The sequence below is a fragment of the Meleagris gallopavo genome, chromosome 14, assembly GCF_905368555.1.
Source record: "Meleagris gallopavo chromosome 14, MGAL_WU_HG_1.1, whole genome shotgun sequence".
NCBI lineage: Eukaryota > Metazoa > Chordata > Aves > Galliformes > Phasianidae > Meleagris > Meleagris gallopavo.
In genome coordinates, this window is record NC_139417.1 from 9,589,813 (window position 1) to 9,614,712 (window position 24,900).

Consider the following 24,900-nt stretch of genomic DNA (forward strand, 5'->3'; position numbering starts at 1 on the left):
CTCAGCAGATATTAATGGAGTTACATGGTGCCTTTTTGCAAGAGACAGATTTTTCCCTTCTTGGAAGCCTAGGACAGCAGATCAGTGTGCAAAGAGCGGTGTTCAGGTATAAGCAGTTGAGGAAGCCTTTGTTCTCCGTAACTAGATCCTGCTGTACCCACGTGTCTCCAGCACTGGGGGCTCTGCTGTAAGCAGTGTTTCTTCCTTAGGAAAAAGCCTGTGTGGAGGCAGCACAAGACTGCGTTCTGGGCTTTGGGATGAATGGTGATGGGCTTTTTCAGTGCCAACAGCTGACGCTGCTCTGTCACGCTGTACTCTTGAGAACTCCAGCACTGTGAAAAGTCGCCAAGGTATTACACAAACGTCCGCCGCTTGCAGGACGATGCGGTAGGACCAGGCGGAGCAGGGAGCTCCGCATATTCCGTGTTCGCGCAGGACACGCTCGGACGTCCCCGCCGCCGGACCACAGCTCCCATGGTGCCCCGCGGCCCGCCGTCAGCACGGCGCCACGCGATTGGCCGCCCCTGAGCCACCCGCCAATGGGAGCTCGCGATGTTGGCGGGCGCCGGCAAAGAGGAGGCGCCGCTCGGCACTGGGGGAGAGGCGTCCCAAGCGGCCGCCCCGCCGGCATGGGGGGCAGCGAGAGCAGCCACGGCGGCAGGAAGGTGTCCTTCGGGCTGGACGAACGGGAGCAAGTCCGGGTGCTGCAGGGCATCAGGGTGAGGCGCTGCGGGGCGCCGGGCCCGGGAACGGCTTTGCTCGGGAGGACGCGGCAACCCCGGGCCGGCCTGCGCCCATCTCAGCGCCCCGTGTGTGCGGTGCGACTCCGCGCCGAGCTGCCGTGTGCCCACGGCCGCTGTATTTCTGTGTGCCTTTGGACGCCGTTCCTGGGTGATGGGCGCTCTGCCCGCGAGCTGAGTGCGAAGGCTGCGTTCTGTTGCGTTCGCCTCCAAAGGGCGCTGCTCCGGGTTCTTCCTTTCCACCCGCTCCTCGTTCGCACTGTATTTCTATGGACCGGGATTATTTTGAGATATCTATGCTGCCTTTCAGGTCGAAATTGGGCAGGTGTGGCTCTTAGTGTGTCTGTAGGCTGGAAGTTTTATTGCCGGTTTTCTGCTATGGCCACCTGCTCGGTGGATGGAAGAAAGGCGCTGGCTGCAATCTTTTTGGGACTCCTGTACGGCCTCTAATGCCACGTCTCGTGAGGAGAGCAGCAGAGCTCCCTCACTGTAAGCGCGGTTAAGCTTCCTAGCAAGGTGATTGGTGCCTCACCCCTGTCAGTGTTCAGGAGGCACTGGGATAATGCCCTCAGTAATGTGCTTTAACTTTTGGTTAGTCCTCGAGTGTTCATGCGGTTGGGTCAAATGTCTTTGGTCCCTTCCAACTGAACTATTCTGGTTTTGGAGCAGCTTAAAAGCTAACAAATTAAATGCTTTTATCCTGAAATATACGTACAGTAAGTGCTTAGTTAACTAACTTGATTAATTGCTTTCTTGTGTGTGTGTGTTTTAGCTCACTGAAGATGTAGTGAATCGGATGAAAGAATCTCAAAGTAAAAGGGACAACCAGAAGTCACCCCACTTATCCAGTGGTACAGCTCCATTTTCAACAGCTGCAGAAGGGAAACCCAAATCTCCTACAGGTATTGCTGGTTTCTGTCGGGTCTACTGATTTGACACCTGTAGGGGAACTGTTAGGTCAGGGTTTGAACTGATGATGAGCACCTGGTGAAGGGGTGCAGCTGGCCCAGGGAGCACAGGCAAATTGTTTGCACCTGTGGTCACCATGAGACCAGAAGGGGTGGACGCAGGGTGGAATCTCCCTGGGCTCATATAAGGGCCAGCCACTGAAGGGAGAGCATCTCTTGGACCTAGGCTGCTTCCTATGACGGAGTGCTATATAGCTAGAGAGTCCCTTCACCACCTGGGTGAGTTCCAGTCTTTTTTCTGTGCATGACTGTCGATCTACCTGCAAATACTTTACCTGGTGTTGCCAACTAACGCGTCAGAAGCAATTTTGCTGCTTCCTGAGCAGAACAGCATGCTGCTTAGCACTTCTGTTCACGTTATATAGCATGAATGTATCCTGAGAAGAGCCACTGAAATGCTGTGGTTCTAGTTCTGCTGTTGTGGGATCTTAAGTAAGGCAACTTGTTTTTATAGATCCTTTTGTTTTGTCTTTAGAATGCCATCGTTCTCAGATGTATTAAGAAACTTGTATGACTTTGTGAGCGTAGAATTTCAGACAAACACACAATAAGCAAGGCAGTAATTTTTTTTTATGTTATCTTGTGTTTCTTGAAAATTGTTTTACTGTCCCTTTTCTATGCACAGGAAGTATATGATGGATGGGTGGGGAGATGCTGCTTTTTGTTCTCTGGAAATGTTTGTTCTTGGAGGGGAAGAGTAGACTAAACACAGGTTACATGATACGTCAAGCGAATGGTGAGAGCATGATTTCTGAATTTGACTTTCTTTACGGTTCAGAAGATGATTTGACTTCTGCTGATTCACAAATATACTTTGTTGATAAACTTTATCAGCATGGATTTAAGGCATACAAACTAAAATGAACCAGGCCTTTGCTGTTAGAGATCTGTTTGCTGTTAGCCTACATCTTTTCTGGAAGTGGTGTCAATTTTACGGATGAACTCCATCAAATAAGTTAATCTCTAATTACAAGGAAAGTAGGAAGACTTAATAGAGCTAGAAGAAACAACTAGAAAATGGAACTAAAGCTATGCGTATGTTTCAGTATAGATATAAATATATATAAATATTATAAAATAAATATGTTTCAGTGTCTGTGAGTAACATCCTTGCCTAGACAGTTGTGTAGTGTACTTGGTTCAGTGTGCCTTGCTGAAGACTATGCTGTCAGTATCTCTTTCTTTCACGAAGTCTAATTCCATCAGATTTGAGTTTTCTTAACAATTCCTAAGGATTATTATGTATTGTCTTGATGGGATAACATGTATTAAGTATTCTCATCAAATAATTCAGGCTGTGTTTTGTATTGCAGTTGTCAGTTTTGTTCTTTCTTTCTTTCTAGGAATCCAGCCACCAACAGCAAGTAACACTGGTCAGAAGGCTACAGTTGCAGAGCAGGAATTATACAGGAGGTGAGGTGAAGTTTGGGGAAAAGGATAGTTTACTCCTTTTATGCTGTGAGATAAGCTAACTCCTCTCATTGTGGTGCATCCTTTCATCTTGTCCAAAGCAGTATCTGTTTATTTAGCTAACTACTTTCTATTATCACAATTTTTAGGTGATAATTAAGTACTTAATAGAGCTAAATATAACTGAAATATAAGCTTATATGGAGCAGCTCAGTTTGCTGTTTTTGCCTGGGCTGTTTGTCAGTGCAAACTGCAGGTCATGCTTGAAGTTTGTTGGACTTTTGAATTTCTGCTGATAATGGAGGGACTGTGAGCAGGCTGTGTGCCAAACTGATTATGCATTTGGGTTTTTGGATTGTCCATGCTAAGCCATGACCCTGTTGCCAGAAGTCAGCTGATCACCTTCTTTCTGTTTGTCTTTGGCACTCCTACAGGTATGAGCAGGAGCAGGCCCTGGTTCAAGAGGAGCTGCTCCGGCTGGCCAAAAGAGAAAGGGAAGCAGCTGGTGAGATGCTGGGTACTGCCCTTCAGCGGGAAAGGAACAGCACCAATGAAGAGAGGAAGAGAGCAGCTCAGCTGGTGAGTAACAACAACTTCCACTATATTCCCATGTGGAACAGACTGGAATCACTCTACTTGAAGGGGTTCATTAAATGCCACTTGTATGTTGAGTTTAGAAACTGCTTTAGTCAGAAATGCTTGTCTCCTCATAACTCTACTCCTTGGCTTAGAGTTTAGTCAGCAAGCTGCACCAGTTGTCTCTCAGTGATTCTAAGGCCAGGCTTGCAGGGAATGGCACAAGCAATGACTGTGCTGAGGGCAGCCTGACCTATGGGGGAAGAAGGATGAATGGTCAGTGTGCTTTGTGTGCATGGGCTTGTTGTCTGAGACAGTGTGTTCTTTTAAACTGGCAAGTGTATGAAACAAATGTATGCTTTTAAACTCTGCTGATCTGACTTGTCATAAAACTTTGCTTTCTGTTCCTGGATTATGGTTGTGCAAGTACACAATTAAAAAAAAAAAAAAAAAAATTGGATATTTACATCCTGGTAACAAAACCAGGTATTTTACATTAAGTATTAATGCTTAATGCTCACTTGATACCATTTTATGTTGTGTTCTATTAAATACTTGTTCAATACATAGTAATGTTGATTACTATGCCAATGCTGTACTGCCTGTACACAATACAGTCTTACTGGAACTGCCACTTCTTCTGGACTTGCAGTGGGATGAGGTGTGACAGCAAGGTGGGGCTGTGCCACCAGCACTTGAGGTCAAACTGCCTGTTTGTATAAACTGTGATGCTGAGAAAACTGGGCTAAGAATAATTCTCTTAGCCTAGTGCATACTGAAAGGACAGCTTAGGAAGAGAGAGGGGACAGACTTGAGCAATGTTTGTTGTCTTCATGTTCTGTCCTACTGATCTCTTGCTTGCACTTGATTGAACTGAAGAATCTTTGTGAGCGTGTTTTTTCTGTGTGCTGAATAGCAAATAGGCACGGCTTACCCAGGTGTGTGATTTTTGCTGTGAAGCATTTTGAAGTTACAATCAGAATGTCTTAGGTTGGAAAGGACCTCAATGATCATCAAGCTTAATAATAATATTGGGGGCTGAGTAAATAAAATTTAAGTGAAAATAACTATATAATGGTTTGGACAGAAGGCCCTTCTGGCAGTAGCTCATTTCTGACAGTAACCTATGGCAGATGCTTCTGGGGTGCATGGGAGCGCACAGCCATAAAGCAGTGCTTCCCACCTGTGTACCCTTCTGAGGCAACTTCTGCCATTCCGAGGCATAGAGACTTTGATTAAAAATTGTTAGGTCTGTGAATGTATTCATTTGTGGGTTTGGGCCCATCAATGCCTTCTGTGGTAACCTGTAGCACGTGGCTGTGTTTGTAGGGCTCTGAGGTTGCTCTCCCAGGTATAGCTGGAAACTTGCTTGCCAGATCGTGCCCTAACCATGAGAAGTCCGCCTGCTTGCTGAGCTTTAGGATAGCGATGTCTGAGGCAGGCTATTCCTCCAAATAGGAGATCTGGGTCAGCAGACACAGTGTTAGCTCTCTTCCCACTAGAAGGAGCGTTATCTTTTTGAATGCAATTAGCAGTTCTGTAAAGGGAGGTGTGGGTAGCTGGTGGATTCAGTGTCCAGCCTAAAGATAAGGCCTGCCTCAGAAGTAGAGGCCTGCCCTCCTGCAGTGAATACAGAGAACGGTCTCTGAGAGCTGTGACAACAGAGACAGGCAGTACTTGTGAAGTCTGAAGAAAGTACCTCTAAGCTGAGTAGGGGGCTGATCTCTAACATACAAAACCTGTTCTGTTATCTGAGTTAGCTTTTAATCCTGCGGTATCGCATGTCCAGATACTGCACACTTGATGTGCAAAAATCTGATTGGGCTCTTCCTGTGTAACCTGTAAAATGTAAATATTGGCCATGCAGTCTGGTGCAAGACCGAGAAACTGTTAAATTTCATTGCTCTTTAACTATCACTTGATTGGTCATAAATTTAAGACTCTTAAAAATGAAACAGTCCAGCCTATCCTTCCAAAGATGAGGTAAAAGCTATTGTCTGTTGGTTGCTAGGTGTCTTGCTAAGCAGGAACTGTTTCTGTCAAGCTTTTTTAAATTGTTAGGGTCTCTATCAGGTTTGCTTTATCTCAGCTACAGCTTCCTTTCAGGCAGTCCTACTCATATATCTGCCCTTTGTCTTCCAGTATTTTCTTTCTGTATTTGGAATGGAGCTTGAATATTTTTGCTCACTCTTCTGCTTTCTGGCCCTTGAATATTAAGTAAATAATGGATGTGAACTGTTCTTTCATCTCATCTGTAGCTGTCATCCCCCTCAGGCAGGAAATAGTAGTGGCAGTAGGTGTACCTGGTGGTAGTCTGGGTGCAGGTGGAATGGGAAATTCTCTGTTGTTTATAAAGGAAAGGGCTTTCAGTGTTCTTGTTTTTTGCTATGACCTGTGAGGGAAGCCAGAGGGAAAGCAGGACAACTCCCATGATGGAAATAGGTTGGTAATTTGCTTCCAACAGAACTTAACTTTGTAAGAATTGAACATCATGCCACATATCATTAGGAAGGTTTGTTTTATTATTTTTACTTTGATGCTTGCAGTAAGATCCTGAGCTGTCCTGTGCCTTCCCTGTATCACTTTGTCATGACTGGCTTTCTCTGACAGTTGTCTCTAGCAGTGCTGCTGTATTGTCCTTTTAACTTTACCACTTGTGGATCGTAAATCCAAATATGATAGCTGTATTTTGAAATGATTTCATTTTGATAGTGCTGAACATAGCTTGTCATTTAATCTGTTCTTTATGACTTCCACCCTTCCTTTTATTATTGGCAGGGTCTTTGAGGCACTTCAGTGAGACTATATAACGTAAAGTCCTGCAGAGAGCGTGGCTAATGTTTGGTAGGGAACTTGCTGTCTGTTTCTGGGCCCTTCATGGCTTGTAGGGTACAAATTAAAACTTGATCTTCTTTTTTCTGAACAGTTCACTGATTACAAAAGAACATGGATCCTGTTCTATGTTTTTGTCTTGATTTTTTTTTTTTAATAACTTTGAACAAGGTATTTAGCTTCTAGATAGCTTAGGTTTTGACTAAAACTCTTTAAAGCTTAAGAAGTTAACTGTAAGTAGAAACACTGCAGCACTGTCTTCACTTGGAACAAGTGTGGCTTCTGGTGACACGTGTGGGACTGGCTCAGGCAGAAGCAGCCTGCTCAGCTGCTTCAGAACAACTCTCACCAGTTTATATCAGAAAATGTTTTGTTTCTGCATCTCTGCAGGATCACAGTGCTGGCTGGACTCTTCAGTAATTTAATGCCACAAGTACTTACAGGACAACAAGGATGATATGTAAGGTACTTCAGAGCAGGGCCTGCGGTGTGTAACTAATGCTTGTAGCATGCCTAAAGTCTCAGTGCAATTCACAGGAATCAGTCCATCCATCTTTTTTTCTGAACTCTAGTTTGAGTAACTTCTGATGTTGTCATAGTCAAGTTATTTAATTCCTTGGCTGTGTCGTGAATAGTCTTGCATTTTCCTAAACCTCGAATCATTCCTTTTTTGTTTCCAATTAATCAAAACCTCATCTCTTAACTTCTTGCTGCTTCTGGCTTTTTTTTTTTTTTCTTACCAACAAAAGAAACTTTGCAAGCAAAGCTGCTCTTTTTTCCTTTTCTTGCTTTTATAATCTCCTAATGCTGTGCAGTGTATGCACTGTGAGCTATCGTCTCTCAGCCGGTGACTCCCACCCTTGAAGGCTTTTGCTGAAACCTTTGAAACAAATCGATGTGGGATGGGGCTGGAGAAAAGCAGAAGCTGGTGAGGGAATCAACGCGATTAAGCGAAGACATCTCATTACTCCTCTAGAAAGGGAGGATTATAACTTATAAAATAGGAGGATCTCATTTAGGGGCCATGTGTGCCTGTGTTATCAGGACAGAGGGAGAGCAAATAGAATAAATGAAATTAATACTTTGAAAAGAAGCATTATGCGGATTTCAGAATCGAACTAATATGATTTGTGCAAAGTCCCGAAGTTCTTATCTCCGCATTTAATACCCCTTGGAAAATGGCTTTGTCAGAGTTATTGACCAAGAGTCGTCGTCTTCCGTACCGCTTGAAAAGAACGAAATCAAGGCGTTCTTGAGTTGGAGTGATGGTAGGAAAAACTTTGCACCATAATTAGCTGTTTCAGGCAAGACTGAAGGTCATTGCTTGCTGTGCAAGAACAGACTGGATACGGTTCCTAAATTGCTGGGAAGTCCTTTCTCTGGCTGATGATGAGGGATGGTTGCCACTCCCAGCCCTGCTCTCTAGCTGGCTGGATGGCTGCCTCAGCTTTCTGGTTGGTCTTCGTGGTTATGCTGGCCGGGGACACGTGTGGGATGAAGTCCTTGCAGGCAGCAGGGCTTGGCCCATCCCTGGGTGTTCCAGCAGCCTATTTTGATTGGTCAGAGGCAGCTGGATTCCTTTTAAATGATCTACTGCCCAGAAATAATCTGTCTGCTTTTCAGAGCCTCTCTTCATCCATCCCTGATTTGGGAGAGAAAGGTTGAAGACAGAGTGCTGAGTGGGAATGTCTTTGGTCAGGTCACCAAGTTTTGATGTTGATGTGAGTGTGGGATTCTGAGCTTCAGGGCTTTGCACACAACAGATGCCAGGTGTATATGGTATGTACACGTTCAATGCATACCAGCTGCTATTTCCTTAGCCTGTTGGAAGGAATAATCCTACTGGCCCATTGGTGGAAAGCTTTCTTTGGTCTTCTAGTGACTGCTGAAGCTTCAAGCTCATCTTGCTTGTGTTCTTGCCTGTTATTGATCAGTCTTAACTGTAGAAGCAGCTGAACTGGAACTGAAAATGATTTTAGAAAGGGTGCTGAACATAACTTAATTTCATTGACTTAGTGTAAAGCTGGAGCTCAATTTCATCCTGACTGGTTAACCCATAAGCAGATATCTCTAGTTTATGCTGTTATTTCTTACCACTGTGATAATAATGACCAACTGGGCTCCTATAGTAGCACAGTGTTTGTGACAGCATGGGGACATCTCAGAGGTGAGACTGTTGTTTCTGGGCTCAGGCCTCTATCATCACTTGTGGTTTTTGCCCCTCCCCACATGCATGAATTGATGCAGTGGAAGGCAGTGATCCTGTCAGCCTTGTCTTATGGTTTGGTCACTGCTCATGGCCTGGCAGTTCTGTTGGTCCTATTTGCTCTGTGCTTAAAATGTAGCACGTTGAGCTCAAACCATTCTGGTTTTAAATTTGCAAATGTGTGCTGCTAACACATCTTGTTTTTCAGTCTTTAGCAGTACTTTTTGTGCAAGTTTCTTGATTGAAATTTTTTTTTTTGTGGGTGAAGCAGAAAACACTGGCTTAAATCTGAAAATATGAGCACTTAGTTTTAAATTATAGTGCAAAATGAGGGGAAAAATTGGTTACTTTTTTCATGTTTGATTTTTTTCATTGCTGTTACAGTGATTAGCAATGAGCAAATACACATGCTTACTGCAGGAATGACGCCTCGCCTTGGATTCATTTTCATATTTTTGTTTGGAGTATGTGATACATCTTAGCTGTTAGGATCTGAATTTGTAATTTGGGTGCTGCCAGTTGTGGAGGCAGCTCCTTTTAGTGGGCTGACTGTTTGCAGAGCACTGACAGTCTGTGTCAGGAGCTTCTATCCCCTTAGAGCGTGCCAAACCAGCCAGGGTTCCTCCAGGTGGTTGTCTTGGGAAGGCAGTAACTTCTGCTAGTTTAGAGTTGTGACACATAAAACTTCAGGAGTAAATGTATGCCCCAATAGCTGAAATACTGTAGCAGCTCAGAGGGAGTTCAGATCTTAACCTGTGGTATCATAATTTCTGATTTATTTTCAAATAGCCTTAATTTTTAAAAAATAACTATGTTTAAGAGTTCTTCAGGTCAGCCTTGGTAATTAACAGATGTGCAGTATTGTTTTACCTTTGCTAACAGCTGGTTCTGTCCCTGATGAGCTGTCTGCCATTAGGTGTATGGTCGAGTATCGTGGGTGCTTCTGATTAGCAGACAGTGACACACACCAGGTGCCAAAGGTGTTTCCAAAGAGTCAGACAGCCCTTAGTTCTGCAAGCTTTTTTTTTTTAAATATTATTTTTTGACCTAAAAAAGTCTATTAAGCAGTAGCATTAATAAGGTTGTGTTCCACTTCTCTGCATTTTTAATGCCTGATATGGAGACCTGCTGTGTGCAAGGAAGAGTCGTCGTGCTTGGAAGCAGTCTGCAGTGCTTCCCTGGCTGAGGGCTCTGCAGGCTTTTTTTATCTCCATTTGTTGCTTCCTACGTTGCAGGCTATTGATAAGTGAATTAACTAGCTGGATTGCAAGTAGCTTCTGATCCTGTTCCTTTTATTCATCACTCTTGTTGTATGAGTTATGAAATGCTTTTCCAGTCTTTCCTTTGATGTTGATCAGTGGACTTGAAAGTTAGTGGCCTCTTAATCTGCAACCTCTGAACAGGACAGCCCGTTTTCCTCTATGCTTGGTTTTCCTCCTTGTCTACTGCCTTCTGCTATGGAAATAGATGCATTTCTGCAGTGGAAGAATTCCTCCTTTGTATGATACCACTGAACATTTAAGGAATCCCTACACAAAGTAATCTTGCAGAATTAGATGGTGAACTTCTGATCTCTGAAGCACCAGTGATGTCTAAATTTAACTAAGAACAGCTGTAGGGAATGTTTATTCCTATGAACTAACATGTAAAAAAAACAGTTATTTCTCCTTTTTCTCTTGGGGGAAGGCAAAAGTGTTATCTGGCTTAGGGGTAAGATGTGGCATCTTTTCTCCTTATTTTCCCTGCTACTGCTGCTATGATTTGTCAGACATTTTTATAGCATTTTTCTTGAACAATTTCCAATTTCTGCAGCTACTCTTTTATCTCCTGACTCTGAAGGTTAATTTGTGTTCGGAGAGTTTTTGCAGATTTCAGCAGCTGATGGTCGTTTGTGAGCTTCTCATTTTTGTAGTCTCTTGGGCTAAGAGACCTTATCACAAGGTTGGTCTCTCTAAATCCTACAGCTGCAAGAAATTGAAGTTGTCTGTGGTGCTGCCTAATTCCCCTCTCTTGGCTTCAATTCTTCTCTCCCCCAGTTTCACGTCTTTTTGTCTACTAAGTTCATGTTTTACACAGAAACTTCCTCCAGATTCATTTATTCTAATTAAGGGTTACTGGAAAGCCATCCTGTCATTTAAGAAGTGAAAGATAGGATTAGCCTTCCTTTTCTTCCTGTCTCTGACCACATACTACACTCAGGAATGCATTAGGGTGTTGTAGTAGGCTTTGCTTTCCTATGAGCCAGTATTGTGCAAAAGTGTTATCATGGAATGAATTTGTTGTAGGTATAAAGGCAGAGAGTGTTACAACAAGCTTGTTCCCATTAGCTTGGTTAAACTTCATTTTTGGATTATAATTTTGCTTTTCTCTTTTGTGTTCTTGGGATATTGCATACAATGAGGGCACTGGCTGCCCAGAGAGGTGGTGGTGCCCCATCCCTGCAGACAGCCAAGGCCAGGCTGGAGGAGCTCCGAGCACCTGATGGAGCTGTGGGTGTCCCTGTTTGTTGCAGGGGAGATGGACCAGATGGCCTTTAAGGATCTCTTCCAACTCAAACAATTGTATGATCTAGCTTATTATTTGGTTACACTTTTCCAGTATTTGTTGTATTTTTTTCTACAAAGTGATGGTGTTTGAAACCTGAATTGATGATCCTTAGAAAGAAGGTTGAAAATTTTCTTGATGTTTCAGAATTGAAGTGTTATTTCAAAAGAGAGCAAGATAATGAGCTTAAAGGGCCAATATAATAGCTAGGAAATAAGTTTGCAGTGAGTGGAAAACAGGCGGATGTTGCACTCAGATGTGAGGTAGGTGACCTGCCGTTGGATATCATTTCTGTCATTCCTTGAACACCATGAGAACTTAATTTGATGCTTCTGCCTTGCCTTGGAACCTCTGTCTGTATGTCTTGGAGTGACCCTACCTGGCAATGGAGAGGGTGGTTAGGAAGATGTTCATACCTGAGTTGGGGAGAGCATCATGCTCCGGGGATGCTAAGAGAGAAAGACTGAGGGGCCTTTCTGGATCTTGGTACAAAAGTCTGTCGAGTGTCTTAAAGCAGTTGTTTAAATGAGAAAGACTAGGAGGAGGGATATAGATAGTGTATTGATAAGGTGTTCAGTTAGCTTCCTAGCAGCCTGGAGCACTACCTGTGTGTACCTGTGCACAGCGCAGCCCTGCAGGGTGTCCCAGTGGGTTCCTGTGCTGCAGCTGCTCGTGTAACAGGTGGGCTTCTCAGGCCCTGGATGGAGCAGCTGTGCCCTGATCAGAGGCACAGCTCCTCAAATCAAGTGTCTTCAGCAAGGCTCCAGTGCTAGCTGAGTATCTGTGGTGTGATGAGAGAAATCAAAATGAGCGCTGATGTTATTTCTTTAACGTTCTTTAAAGATGAGAAGTAAAGCAATCTGATACAAAGAACGAATTTCACTGAGGCTTTTCCCAGTTCACTTATACCCTCCGCTTCTGCTGGGCTTCCTAAAACCTGCGTCTGTTCGCTGATGAAGTTTATTTTTGTCCTTATTTGCTTCCCTCTCCCTCTGTCTGTTCCCCAAACTGCAGGGGTTGGCTCTGCTGCTGCTCGCTGGTGGTGTTATCAGCCGTGTGTGCAGAGGGTGAGATTGCAAGTGCCGCTGTTCTCTGCGATTCTAAGTATCAGACAATGTTTTACACGGCGTCCCATTCTCTAGCTGGCTGGTCGGACATGATGTTGGTACCTTATCTTCACGCTGACACACACTGGACATTAATAGAAATACATTGCTGAGGCACATGTGTGGAATTTCAAGCAGGCTGTCTAGCTGTGCTTTAGATAGTCTATTGTGTGCTTAACCTCTTGGAAGAGGTTTTGATGAGAAATGCATTATGTTAACTCTTGGGCAGCTGGGTGGACTCTTAGAGTTTCTTATTACAGTCAGCATAATATCTTCCTAATTGCGTGCTGCTGATGGATTTTGGAGTTTCAGCAGTTTTAAGCCTATCTTTCCACGAGCAGCATTCCTGCTTCCTAATGCAAATTCATAGAGTAGAAATAGCTGTGCATGCTGCTCGTGGGGAGGGGGATCAGAAGGGAGTGAGCTGCCAGCAGCCTCGTTTAGCTTTGTCTAAAGTCTGTCCCTGCATTATTCTTGGCTCTCTGATTGACTCGCATCAAGTAAATACATAACGTGGATGCCACTGCTGCTATTTGCCAGGAATTCTTTCTGCTTTTGGAACACCTCAGAATTTTTAGTGTTTACTTTGTGCTATATACGCGTACTTTCTGTACTTATCTGTTATGACCACCTGCAATTACCTCTATTATTTATGAGTGCTGAGTAAAACATGATGAAGAGCAGCTTCTTAAAAGGAACTGTACTAAAGGGGAGAGGAAGTGAGCTTATGACTTTCTCTTTGATTTTTTTAGACAATGAAAATAGAACACCTGCAAGGCTATGAGGGAGAGAAGGAGTTGGAGAACTAGCTGGCTTTTGTGTTTGTGTCTGCATGTCACACTAGGGGCATTTTATCCTCAAAGATACGATGATGATGGACAAACTTGAAGGATGATGTTCTATGAGTTGAGAGTAAAAGCTGATCAAACAGATGGATAGAGTAGGCCTATGTATAATTAGTGTCCGAAAGTAAAAAGCTCCACAGTTTCATACTTGCCCAAATAGTACATTAGACTAAGGATACATTTGTTAAATACCCAGTGCTCTTGCAATTAGGAATGAGTGCTTGCCATATATTTTCACTGTATCTTCAGCCTAATGCTTTCGCTGTGGAAAGTGTTGCTCGCTGTCTACGAGATAACTTGAAGCCCCTTTCTTTTTCTGTGCACATAGGCTCATATCTCTTCTCTCTCCTTTTCCCTTCTCTCTAGCCTTTGAGCAGAATGGATTTGTTCCTCAGCATTCATCTCGCTGTAGCTGTAATTTGGCAGTGTCAAGCTGAAACTGTCTCCCTTCTGTAGTTTCTGAATGTCCAGTGCACAAGTGGTTCCTCACAGAAGATGTTCTCTTCCCTGTTGCAGACCTGAACAATCAGTCATTTTTATTTTCCTATGATATGCTGTCCTATTCCAACAGCTAAATAAGGGAATAGGAGTTTGGGAATGCTTTTTTTTTTTTGCTTTTTTTTTTCTTCTCCTTAAACAATAGAACCATGTGTGTTGCAATTAAGCACTAATATTTCTTATAACCTATTCCTGGATTTTTTTTTGGCAGAGTGAAAAAAAAAAATGTATTTTTTTAGCTACGAAACTTGAAACAAGCACAATAGACTTCAACTGCAAAGCAAACTAAATCTTCAAAGATAATGAATATCAGTTCAGCCTGTAGTTTTCTATCATTGAGAAAGTTGCCCTTCCCACCTCCGATGCCATTTCCTGCTCAAGGCTCAGCCTTTGGAGCGTAACTTTTCAAAGCTTTGTGCTACTGGAGTTTATCATAGCAGGTTAAAAACCTACTTGCCTGTGATATCCTGTTGGAGGGTGACCTGGAAGGGGTGATTCTCTGCATTCTAATAAGAACTTAATACTATTCCTTTACTGGTAACAGAAGTGAGATGCATCAACACTTTTTGCTTCTGAGCAGCCGGCAGATAATCTGCAGCTACCAGGCTCTCAGGTCGCTGTGGCCTTGTTCCAGATGCTGTAGAAGGTACAATTGCAGTCTTGAAGCTGTTAACAACCACTTGCGTTTTCTTTTAGTTAGAATAGCCTAGATGTACTTTGCCAAGTTCTATGCATCTGGGGCAAAAATGAGTTTTCACTGTAATTAATCTGGAGTATCAGTTTGTGCTCGAATTAAGTGAAGCCATTAGGTCTGCTCAGGCTTGAATGTCATTTTCAATAGCAGGCTTACTTTGTAAGGTTAATAAGGAATGTGTTAAGGCACCTGGAGGGAAAGGAGCTCTAATAGTCTTAGCTACCATTCTCCCTTGTGTGGATGGGACTGGTGGTTGGTAAATACTTTGCTGCTTCAGGCCTTTCCCATGCTGGCTGTTCCCTCAGGAAAGGAAGTAGTTCAAGGGGTACCTTGGGTCTTCTTCAGATGGAATTAGAGCAGTTAGATGGAAGACTTTCTTCAACACAGCCTGACTAACGTAAACTTCAAATTCATCTTAATTTCAGTGTTTTGATGTCAAATATCTTGGAGATAAGTAATGGTAGATGACAGATTTGTTCAACTGCATGTGTACGTGCAAGAGCAGACCAAGCTCTGCCTTTATGTTGAGTTCACATTTAGCAGTTAAATCTGTTTTTTGCACGTGAGATATGCCTCACTGGCATTCTTAAGCTGCAGTGAAAATTGACATCTTTGTTTAAAAAAACAAAGCCCTTCAGTGTCAAACTAGTCTGCTGCTCGTCGGCCAGCAGATGTTGCTGTTGAGCTTGGTTAGGCTTCAATGTTGAGATCAGCAAGTCATTTGCCTATTTTAAGAGCTGTAACGCAGACAGATTTGAACTTAAATTTCCTGCTTGATAATTCCAGTCATCTACTGGCAAGTCAATATAGTGGTACATCTTGTGTTCTTGTGAGCATAGATAAAAAACTGATATTAGAATGTCTTTTTTGATCTGTACATTATTACTGTTTTTTTTTTAATTTCAGTATTGACTCTGAATTCTTAAGAAATTTCTCACTTTCGGTGAAGCAATTTTTTTTTTTTTTGAAGGAAGAAGTTTGTCTTTTCAAGTGAGTCTTTAAAATGGGTTGGTGCAAATGGAGTCTAATAAGCAGCATTTCCTAATGAATAACGCTTTGAATTTAGGATCTGGGAGAAAATCTGTTACTTACCTTGAGTAGAATCCGGGAGATGAATTATGGATCTTCTCGGGGTCAGAACCACTGCTCAGCCTGGGCTGCTCTGTGTGTTGATCTTGTGGACTGTTGTGCTGTTCCATTCTTTGGGATGTGATTCTAGGTGTAGCACTCCTTGTGACGGGCGATTTTTAAAATACATTTTGGTTGCCTGGCAGGACTGATACCTTCACTGAGCTCATATGCCTTTTCTTACTGTCAAAAGCGGTTTCAAAGAAGCTTCAAGAATTTCCAGAAGGTGGCAGTGAAAGGACACCCACAATGGCTCTGCCAGGAATTGGCCAGGAACTGCTGAACTCTGAGATTGCTTGCATACCAATCGAACGTCTCAAAGTTTTTACTTATTTGTTTTCATTCTGACTGTAGCTTCTCCTGGAATGACTGTAATATTTTTCAGAATGAGTTTACCCTGCGTGTTGCAGTCCATTGGTTTCTGTGGAAATGCATCACTTAGAATTGTGAGGGCACTGCGTGCTGACACAGTTTACAAACTGGAAATCTGTGTTGAGTGAACCTGCTTCTGTCTTCTCACCAGGGCATGTTGTTTCGCTGAAATGCATGGGTATAGCAGCTTTGGATTTTGCTGTGTGCTCAGGTTGCAGAGAAAGGACGGGGTGACTGTCAGGACTACAGGTTTCTACACAAATAATATGGGATGTTCCTAACCACCTCAGATTCCAGCACTCTTGTTTCCATTAGTACTTTTTTGGAGGGGTAGATAGCTGCTGCTGACAGCAAGTTTGGTTTTGGAAGTGGTAGAAGATAGTAGCAGATCCTAATGATGTCTCATGCATGATATCTATGCTGCCTCTATTCCTCTGATCCTCTTGAAGAGTTGCTGCTTTGACCTGTGTTCTAGCTCTCTAATCTTATGTAATCTATGAAGCTAGGTATGCTTAAAACAAAAAAAAAATTGTCTATTTGGTGATCTGCAGACTGAAAAAACAGTGGATTTTAACAGAAGTTAGAGATGTAGTGAGGTGGAGTTGGTTTCTTCTCCCAGGTAACAGAGGTAAGGCAAGAGGTAATGGCCTCAAGTTGCACCAGGGCAGTTTCAGGTTGGGTTTCAGGAAAAGTTTCTCTCAGAAGGAGCAGTAATGCATTGGCACAGGCTGCCCAGTGAGATGGTGGAATCACTGTCCCTGGGGGTGTTCCAGAACTGTGGAGATGTGACACTGAGGGACGTGGTTTAGCAGGCATGGTGGGGATGGGTTGGTGGTTGGACTGGATGATCTTAGAGATCTTTTCCAACCTTAATGATCCTGTGATTCTATATATGTGCTGTACTGTTCTAAGAGAAGTATCTTGGGTCAGTCTTTACTGATATTGTTTCTGACTGACTTGAGTGGTTTGGAGTTTAAAACAAAGGTGATCTAGCTGGCCTCGAACAAAATGAATTGCTGCTGCTTTCAGAGTAGAATCTTCTCTTGAGAGAGAAGTTGATGGTTGGCTTGGATCCCTGCAGATTTTTAGGGAGGAGATTTGTATCTTTTCATCTGTTTTCAAGGGGGAGAAACAAGAGTTATAAAAACCACTTAAAGGTTCAGTTAAGATTTATTCTGGCTGCATAACTGCCTCCCATAATAACTTTAATATGCATCATCCTGAAACTCCTAATTGGCCCTAGTGTTGGCAGGGCTTTCAGACCCCGCAGAATCTCCAATGTTCAGCAGCTTCTAGGAAGGAATGTAGCCAGAGGAGCACAAAAGATGAAATGGCTGCCTTATAAATCCTAACTGACCTTGAGAGTCCTTGCTGTAGTGAGCAGGAAGATACTGTGGAGAGCCATCTAGACAAGAGTGGTGGTGGAAAGCTGTGTAGGAGTGCATTTGGTAAGGTGGGAGGACAGGCCCGGGAGACCTCGTGGGCTTGGTGAGAGAAGAGGGTTTTTTTTTATGGGTCAAGCACGTACCTGTCCTGTTGTTTCTCTTGTTGACTGGAGTCTTGCCTGTATTGGCACTGATTAAAGATGGTTTGTCTGGTGGCTGTTGGTGGGGGTGAGCTATGGAAGGCTGGCAGGATTGCATTAATTTGAGCCACAGGAGCTGGTGCCTTTGCTTAGGAAATGATCCCAACCAGTGGTCCCCTCTAGGCTGGCAGGTCCCAGGATGGCATTCACTGGATCAACTGGAGACTGAACTGGGGAGGCTGAAATTCTCTTCAGCTCTTCCTCTGCTCCCTCCATCCCTGGGCGTGAGGTGGGAGCTGGCTGTTATGATACTGTATTGTTTTTGTGAATGGCAGTGAGCTGTCATTGTCTCCCTCCTGGGCTGTTAGTCAGGCACCTTTTGCAGACCCTAAATTCTCTTTAAAACAAATCATTTGGCTTAGTTTATTTCATTCCATTAAGTAATTTCACTGCTAATGCATAATTATCTACAGCAGTGACACTCGTCTATGCTTTAATTATCGCAAAGCTGCACAATTCCCCCTCCCCCCTGCCTGGAAGTTGTCGCTTGTGTGGGGTGGTTTTGCAGAGATAAGTGTGTAATAACATGGCAGTGCTTTGGGCCTCACAGTACTCAGGCAGTTACTGATTACTAAATGTAGGCAATAGAGAAAGGGAAGATTTTGGTCTCTGTCTTCTGTTAGTGGCTCTTACTGAAGTGGAGAGAGATATTGAAAAGAAAAAAGCTTATCATAATACAAGCTTGAAGATAAACATGTGAGCAAATGCTGATTGGAGGAGTTACGCTTGCAGGTTGTCTTAGGAAAATTTGGAACACAAGTATTTGTTTTTCTTCTGAAGAAACTTAAGAAGTGAGGTGACCGTGATCTTGGGCAGCAGCCCAGGAGCCCTGGCTTTGTTTGAGAGAAAATCTTGCTATTTCTTTTTTTCTTTTAGCCTTCAAGCTTCCAACTCTGTTTTCTGTAAACACCCTTTCTGAGCACAGAAGAGCCCAGTAGAAGTCTTTGATCCAGTCAGTCATTACGAGGAAATGCCACTGAGACACAAGTTGTTTACTCCTAAGTTGGGAGAGGATACGTAGCTGAGTGAAATACCTGCTGTTTCTTAACACCGTGCTGTCTCATCTGATAAGGAGTGTTTGTTGTTAGTGGAGAAGATGTGGTCAGTCCTTTGCAAACAAAGGACAAACAGGCAGTGTCAAACTTGTGTCACTGGAAGGTAAAGGTCTGGGAACAAAATGTTTCTTTGAGACTTCAAAAAATCTTGCAATATCCGAATGAGGAAAAAGCTAGAGGGGGCTCTTGATTGTGCTTGCCCAGTTTCACAAAGCTGAGAGAAGTGGGTTATAGATGCCTTGTTTAACTTTCACTGATGCCCCGAGGCTTGTGGATGAAGAGAACCTGGAGCATGTGTCATAAAGATAGCAAACTATGCGAGGGACCAGACAGAAGTGAGGACAGCATAATGAAGCAAGGTCTGTTTATTATCTTTTAATGGATGGAAATGAGGCTGTTTAGTGGTGTTATCTGCTGGCAGAAGTGTTCTGCCGGGTACCTTTGTCTGGAATGCTGACCAAGATGTGCAATACAGAATTGTGTTCCAGTTTCCATACAGACAATCCATAGGAGTGAAATTACTCTCTTACATTCAAAAGCATTGAAATCTTTTCCCTGTATTGTTATAATGAAAGTCAGTTTCTGGTTGCTGACTGGCAGGAATGAGGAAGGGAGGAACATACAGCTTGTGTTACAACAAACTTCCTCAGTCGCCATGTATCTGCTGGGCTTGGCTGGCAGCAGTTGCACCTGTTAAAGCAAGATTTCTTTGGCCTAGAGGTATGCTGTATATTTTCTTTGGCCCAAGGACGTTGTCTTATGTGTCACTTCAGGACTTCACAGCTTGCTGATCTCTAAATCTTTCTATCAATCATAGGCTTGTTTTCTGTGGTACTTATTATTGATGTTTTATGTATGTTCTAGATAAAACAAGTTGGCGTGCAGTGGTCAGTTTGGCTTTCTTCCTCTCAGGAAAGGTTATATTAAGGACTGTGCCTCCTACAGGAACTTATATACTCACCCCATAGAAACTTAGTCACTCGAAACTCTCTTTCCAGAAATCTAAACACCATTGCCCAGCTTCCAGATGTTTCTTCTATAATCCATGGATTACAATGGCAACGTATGCTTATGTCTAAAGATTTTAAAGGTGGCAGAATGAATCCCAGAACAGGTGCTTGGGCTTTTGTTTTTGCGTAGAGCGTGCTAGAAAACCCTCTCGAAACACATGGAGGTAAATAGTCCTTTACACACATGGTGAGGGGATGGCGTGGGCACCCTGTGAGAGCACCTGGGGAAAGGGTAAATGATTAAATTCAGTTGTGTGTGCTTGTGGATAATGACAAAATCAACATACACTGTAGAGTATGAGGATGTGCAAGAATAGTGGGGCTAAAGGAGAGAATAGCACTGCCTGGATTTGCGTGTGTATGTAATGCTTTGCCTCCCGAGTTTGTTAGCAGGTGTGGAAAGAGAGGATCCCAGCCTGGCAAGTCAGCTGCCAGTGTGGCTGATGATTAATTGCCCTTTTTAAATTGCAATTATGTCAGTCATGGAACCCGTGAATATTAATTCCCGATTTGCTGCTTGAAAAATTGAACAATGATGAGATGGATCCATTTTACTGATGTCTCAAAAGTGGGCTAAGTGCTATAGCTAGAAGTAATGAAAAGGAATGCTGCTATGACTGTTTGCATTGCTTTGTGTCTGTCTTGCCTCTTCTTCTGTGTTTCTGTTCCTTTCTTCAGAGTCCTCTCAGTGCTTGCAGCAGACTTTCCACACTGATGTTAGTAGGTGGCAGGCTGGCACATGGAGTGACTTAACACTGCAGGCAGTGTTAGTTACCTGGGTTTGGTAGATGGCTTTCCATTCTTGGCTGCTGCTTCAGGAGCTCCTTACAGACTTAAGAATGAAACAGGGATTTAAAAAATATATTTTTTAAAAAAAATATATATTTGTTGATTGCTGCTGCATCTCTTCCTCTCAGATGTGTGTAACTTCTTGTTCTGTTATACTTAGATCTGAGCTAATTTTCTGGTGTCCTTGGAACGATATTACCAGGCAAGCATTGCTGCACTGTGACTGCTCTCCCTTCCATAATCTGCACAAAGACATGAATGATGGAAATACTACTTTCTTCTGCAGCTGCAGAACAGAAAAGCCCCAACCCCAGCACCCTCTGTTTAGTTCTCGGTGTTTTTTCAGGTTTTTAAAACTACTGTACCTTTCTTCTAAGGGTTTTCTAAGCCTTCAGTTAAAAGTGAAATACATGGGCATTAAAGTCATTGTTTGCTTCTCGGATTTTGACTTTTGATTTGTAGGAAGTAGAATTATCCAGTGGAAGTTGTATGAAAATTCAGTCTTCGCTATTTGTTTTTCTTTTAGTTGTCCATTTTATGTGGCAGGTAAAAGGTGACTGCTTCCTGACTAATTCTCAGAATGGGGTTATTGACAAGAGAGCTGAAATGGGCATGTAAATGACAGCTTATGACTTGCTATTGGCAGAAAATAAGACTAACCCAGTGAAAGTTCTGAAGTTGGTGTAGCTTTTTCTACCTGAAGCGATGCTCCTTCATTTTGATATCCTTGGTGTTCTGTGTACAAAGGGCCTTGCAGGAGAACCACGCATTCATATTTAGGAATATCATTAGTTTGTTGCTTTTGATCTGTGTTTAGTGCTTAGCTTCATAAACCACTATCATTATAGTTCAGTTTAGCCATTCATCAGTACAGTTACTTCCCTGCTGAATTAAAGGTGCTGTGTGGTAACCCCTACGGAAGCAAGGGATTGGACTTGAAGGCTACAGGTTCTGTATTCAGTGTGCTGGGGAAAGCCTAGAAGACAAATGGCTGCAGCAGGAAATAGGTTAATTAAAAAAGAAAAAAATCAGGTTTTGCTTAGTGTTGCCCTTTCCTGGAGGAAAGACACAGGGCAGACAGTTCAGCTGACATCAGTAAATACTTCTCACCACCGGGTTCAGGGCTTCCTTCTGACTTCTGTTCTCCCCACTTCTCAGCTCTCTAATTGCTTGTTTTCATTGGAACCTTTCCTTTTGGAAAGCTCCAAGCGGTCTTGTATTGCTACTATTGTCCTTAGAGGTGGAAATGAAGCAATTCATTTTATAAAACAACTATGTTGAATGGAAGGCTTTTTAACTACCAGTTTACCTTCTTGTCACTATTCTTGTGGGTGTCATTTTTATCCTCCTCATCCTTCCTGCACTAAGTGTATGTGGCCAGGAGTGGCAGGTTGGCATCAGAAAGTAAAGGTGTTTTGGAACAAACCACACTCACCATCACTGTTGCGTCAGTGCTTCTTGGTTGTTAGGGACTGCTGATGGAAACTAAAACTTGAAATGGCTCTGCATTATTGCATGAAGTAAAGAAATGACTGTAACTTGTAAGGTGACTTAACGGGGCAAGTGGCACTGTGGGAGGCTTGGGAGGAGAAGAGAGGCTGTCTGCCTTTGTGTGTGTGTGTGTGTGTGTGTTTTTCAGAGTGTGGTTTTACTTTTTTCCTTTTCCCCAACACGGTATCAGTAGACCTTGTCCTTCTTTCTTGGCAATGCCAGTGCTTGTGATTTCAAGGTAAGCCCTCCTTCCTCTGGGACTGTGCTGTGTGAGGCTCCTGCCTGTACTGCTCCAGCACTGTGATGGCATGGAGATGTGGGGGCACAGGAGGGCCCTGCTGCCTGCCCACCGTTTTTGTCAACAGAAAGAAGTTTGCAGAGTGGAATAATATTTTGCAATTGAGTTTCTCTTTTGAAGACTCTCTGATGCTAATGTTGATTTAATAAGGTTCTCTCATTCTCTCTCCTTGCTTAATTTGAAACGTCTAATTTTGTGCTTCACAGTTCTGAGCACAGAATTAGTGAGGGAAGAAGAGCTGGAGGCAGGGGGAGCAGAGTGCCACGCCAAGAGTTGCCAGGGGAGATTGATTCAATAGAGTGAGAAGGTGCAAAAGGTTATGTGACCACAGCTCAGAGCAACGTGTTGGTGGTACTAATGAGAAGGAAAGCTTGGGCCTTTAGAATGTTGTGAGGTCTCTGTAGGTGTATAACCAACATTAGATGGAAAATGGAACACAAGAGCACTGGTTCTTTGAGTGGGTTTTTCTTTTGATTTTTTTTTTTAACATATATGGTGTGTGTGTGTGTGTATATATATATATGTATATATATATAACATGACAGGAAAGATTACTGTGAGATAAATATGCTTTTAAAGGTTTTTATTCTAAAGGTTGTTTTGCTAAGTGTGGCGTTTACTTTCGGAAATACTGAGAGGTTATGACAGATAGTGAATTTGATCTTGCTGATTTATTTTGTTTATACCTGGATGCTTTAGTTTTATGCTAGCAGAAGAAGTTATTGACATTCCTGAACATCTTAAGTTCCTACGTTACTCTAGAGATAAATGTAAACTCTTCAATACCACAATGCAAAAAGATTAGCTAAAGTATTGTACAAACCACAGTATTAAGACAAGCTTTTTCCTTTTGCTTCCTGTGTTGTTAGTTTACCTTTCCTGTACCTCTTAGGAGACCTATGCAGCAGAGTTGAGTCTTGATTTGGATGACCAACCTTCTTACAACTGGGTGGGCAGTGTAAATGAGTACAAGTTGTGTTCAGCTTAGTTTTATGAAAAACTGCCAGCATGTTTCATTGAAAACCTCATTAAATCACAATTAAATCTACAGGAAGAAGTAGACCATCACAGTGAACACTTGATTGATGAGGTTTATAGTTTTCAGCGCTTGCAAGGGGAATAAGCTGCTTTCTGCTGGGGTTCATGGAAAACTGTGGCAAAGACTCACCATAGAATTACCAATAGTCTGTCCAGAGCACTGGAAGCTGCCCTTAAACCTTATTTGTTCTCTTCAAATGCCTCAAAGGTGATTACAGTGAGCAGGTTTGGTCTCTTCTCACTGGTGACAAGATGACGGGAAATGGCCTTAGGTTGCACCGGGGTAAGTTTAGGTTGTATATCAGTAAAAACTTCTTTACAGAAAGGGTTGTTAAGCACTGGAATAGGCTCCCCAGGGAGGTGGTTGAGTCCTAATCCCTGAATGTGTTTTGGATGTGGTGCTCAGGGACGTGATTTAGCAGAGGGTTGTTAAGACAGTATGGTCAGGGTGTGGTTGGACTTGATGATCTTTAAGGTCTTTTCCAACCTGAGCAAATCTATGATCTCTGTCTGGGTTTCTTCTGTCGCATGGCCTTGGTTAGATATGTTTCCCTTTCTTGTCCTAAACTCCTGTAGAATGTAGTTCTTGCCCCTTTTCCTTCACACATTAGACCTTCAGGGTGAGAGGTAACGGCTTCAAGTTGTGCCAGGGGACTTTCACATAGGATATTAGGAAGTTTCTTCTCAGAGCAGTGAGCAAGGCCACAGGCTGCACAAGGAGTGCTGCAGTCACCGTCCCTGGAGGTGTTCAAGAACAATGGAGATGTGGCACTGAGGGATGTGGTTATGGGCATGGTGGGGATGGGTTGATGGCTGGACTTGATGATCTTAGAGATCTTTTCCAACTTTAATGACTCTCTGATTCTTAGTAGGAGCTGAACTTACGTCATTGCTTCTGGACTATACAGAGTTATTTCAGGCATTTGGCTGTAGAGTGCGCTTGTTCAAGGATTCCTGCATATGAAATAAAGTTGCAGGGCCAACCATTGGTGCAGATTCTAAAAAAGCCTGAACCTACCTTTCAGGATTTCTTTTTCTATTCCTTTAGTGACAAGCCTTCAGGAATATTTGTCAAATCACTTAGCAGTCTGGTTATTTCTAGTCTACTGCACTGGTCATCTTATTTGATCAATAAATCAATCAACAGGTTCTAAAAATTACTTTCATTGACTTTAGAGGTGTAGTGTACAAAAGGAGCTCACAAAGTAAATGACTGTGTGCTCTAACTCTAATTAGAGGGCAAACAGTGTGGAGATATGTTTGTAAATAGTATCTAGCACAATAAATAGAGCAATCTGTCTTTAGGATTCTGTGATGCTGTGAGCTAGATTGACTCTTTCAATTTACAAACTCATGAAGCATGGATCTTGGCTCTGTCAGGTCATCTAACTGCTATATTTAGAGCACACGGTGTTTTAAAGCTACATTTCAGGCTTCTTGCATTTGATCAGAAGGACTAGGATTAAACACTTTGGTTCTACGTGGCTGCGTGTGGCATCCTGTTAGAGCTTCAGGAGCTCCAGTGAGAAGGATAAAACTATATTCCTTATTTTTATACTGCAACATCCAGGGCATGTTTATATCAACAGCAACTTGCAAATCTATGTCACTGCCAACAGAATTTTGATTTCCATTTGAGAGGACAATTTGCAAAAGGCAGTTTTCCACATTGTGCCAGTTCTAAACATTTGTAGGAACTACAAGGATTCAATGCT

General features: G+C 42.9%; 1 protein-coding gene across 11 annotated transcripts in view; it reads left to right on the top strand.

Annotated features, from left to right (window-relative positions):
- Window positions 1-535: 535 nt before the first annotated feature.
- CHCHD6 (coiled-coil-helix-coiled-coil-helix domain containing 6) overlaps window positions 536-24,900 on the top strand; it is a 132,684-nt gene continuing 108,319 nt past the window's right edge. For 4 of the 11 annotated variants that reach the window (XR_014886396.1, XR_014886397.1, XR_014886398.1 and 1 more), the window contains exons 1-4: window positions 537-719; window positions 1,513-1,642; window positions 3,052-3,121; window positions 3,553-3,697. Coding sequence is in view for 4 of the 11 variants with exons in the window: in XM_085235981.1 (XP_085092107.1) it covers window positions 540-719; window positions 1,513-1,642; window positions 3,052-3,121; window positions 3,553-3,697 (525 nt within the window). In the remaining 7 variants the exon portion in view is untranslated. Of the gene's footprint in view, window positions 720-1,512; window positions 1,643-3,051; window positions 3,122-3,552; window positions 3,698-24,900 lie in introns of all 11 variants that reach the window. The other 7 variants (XR_014886399.1, XR_014886400.1, XM_085235983.1 and 4 more) reach the window with 3 other exon arrangements.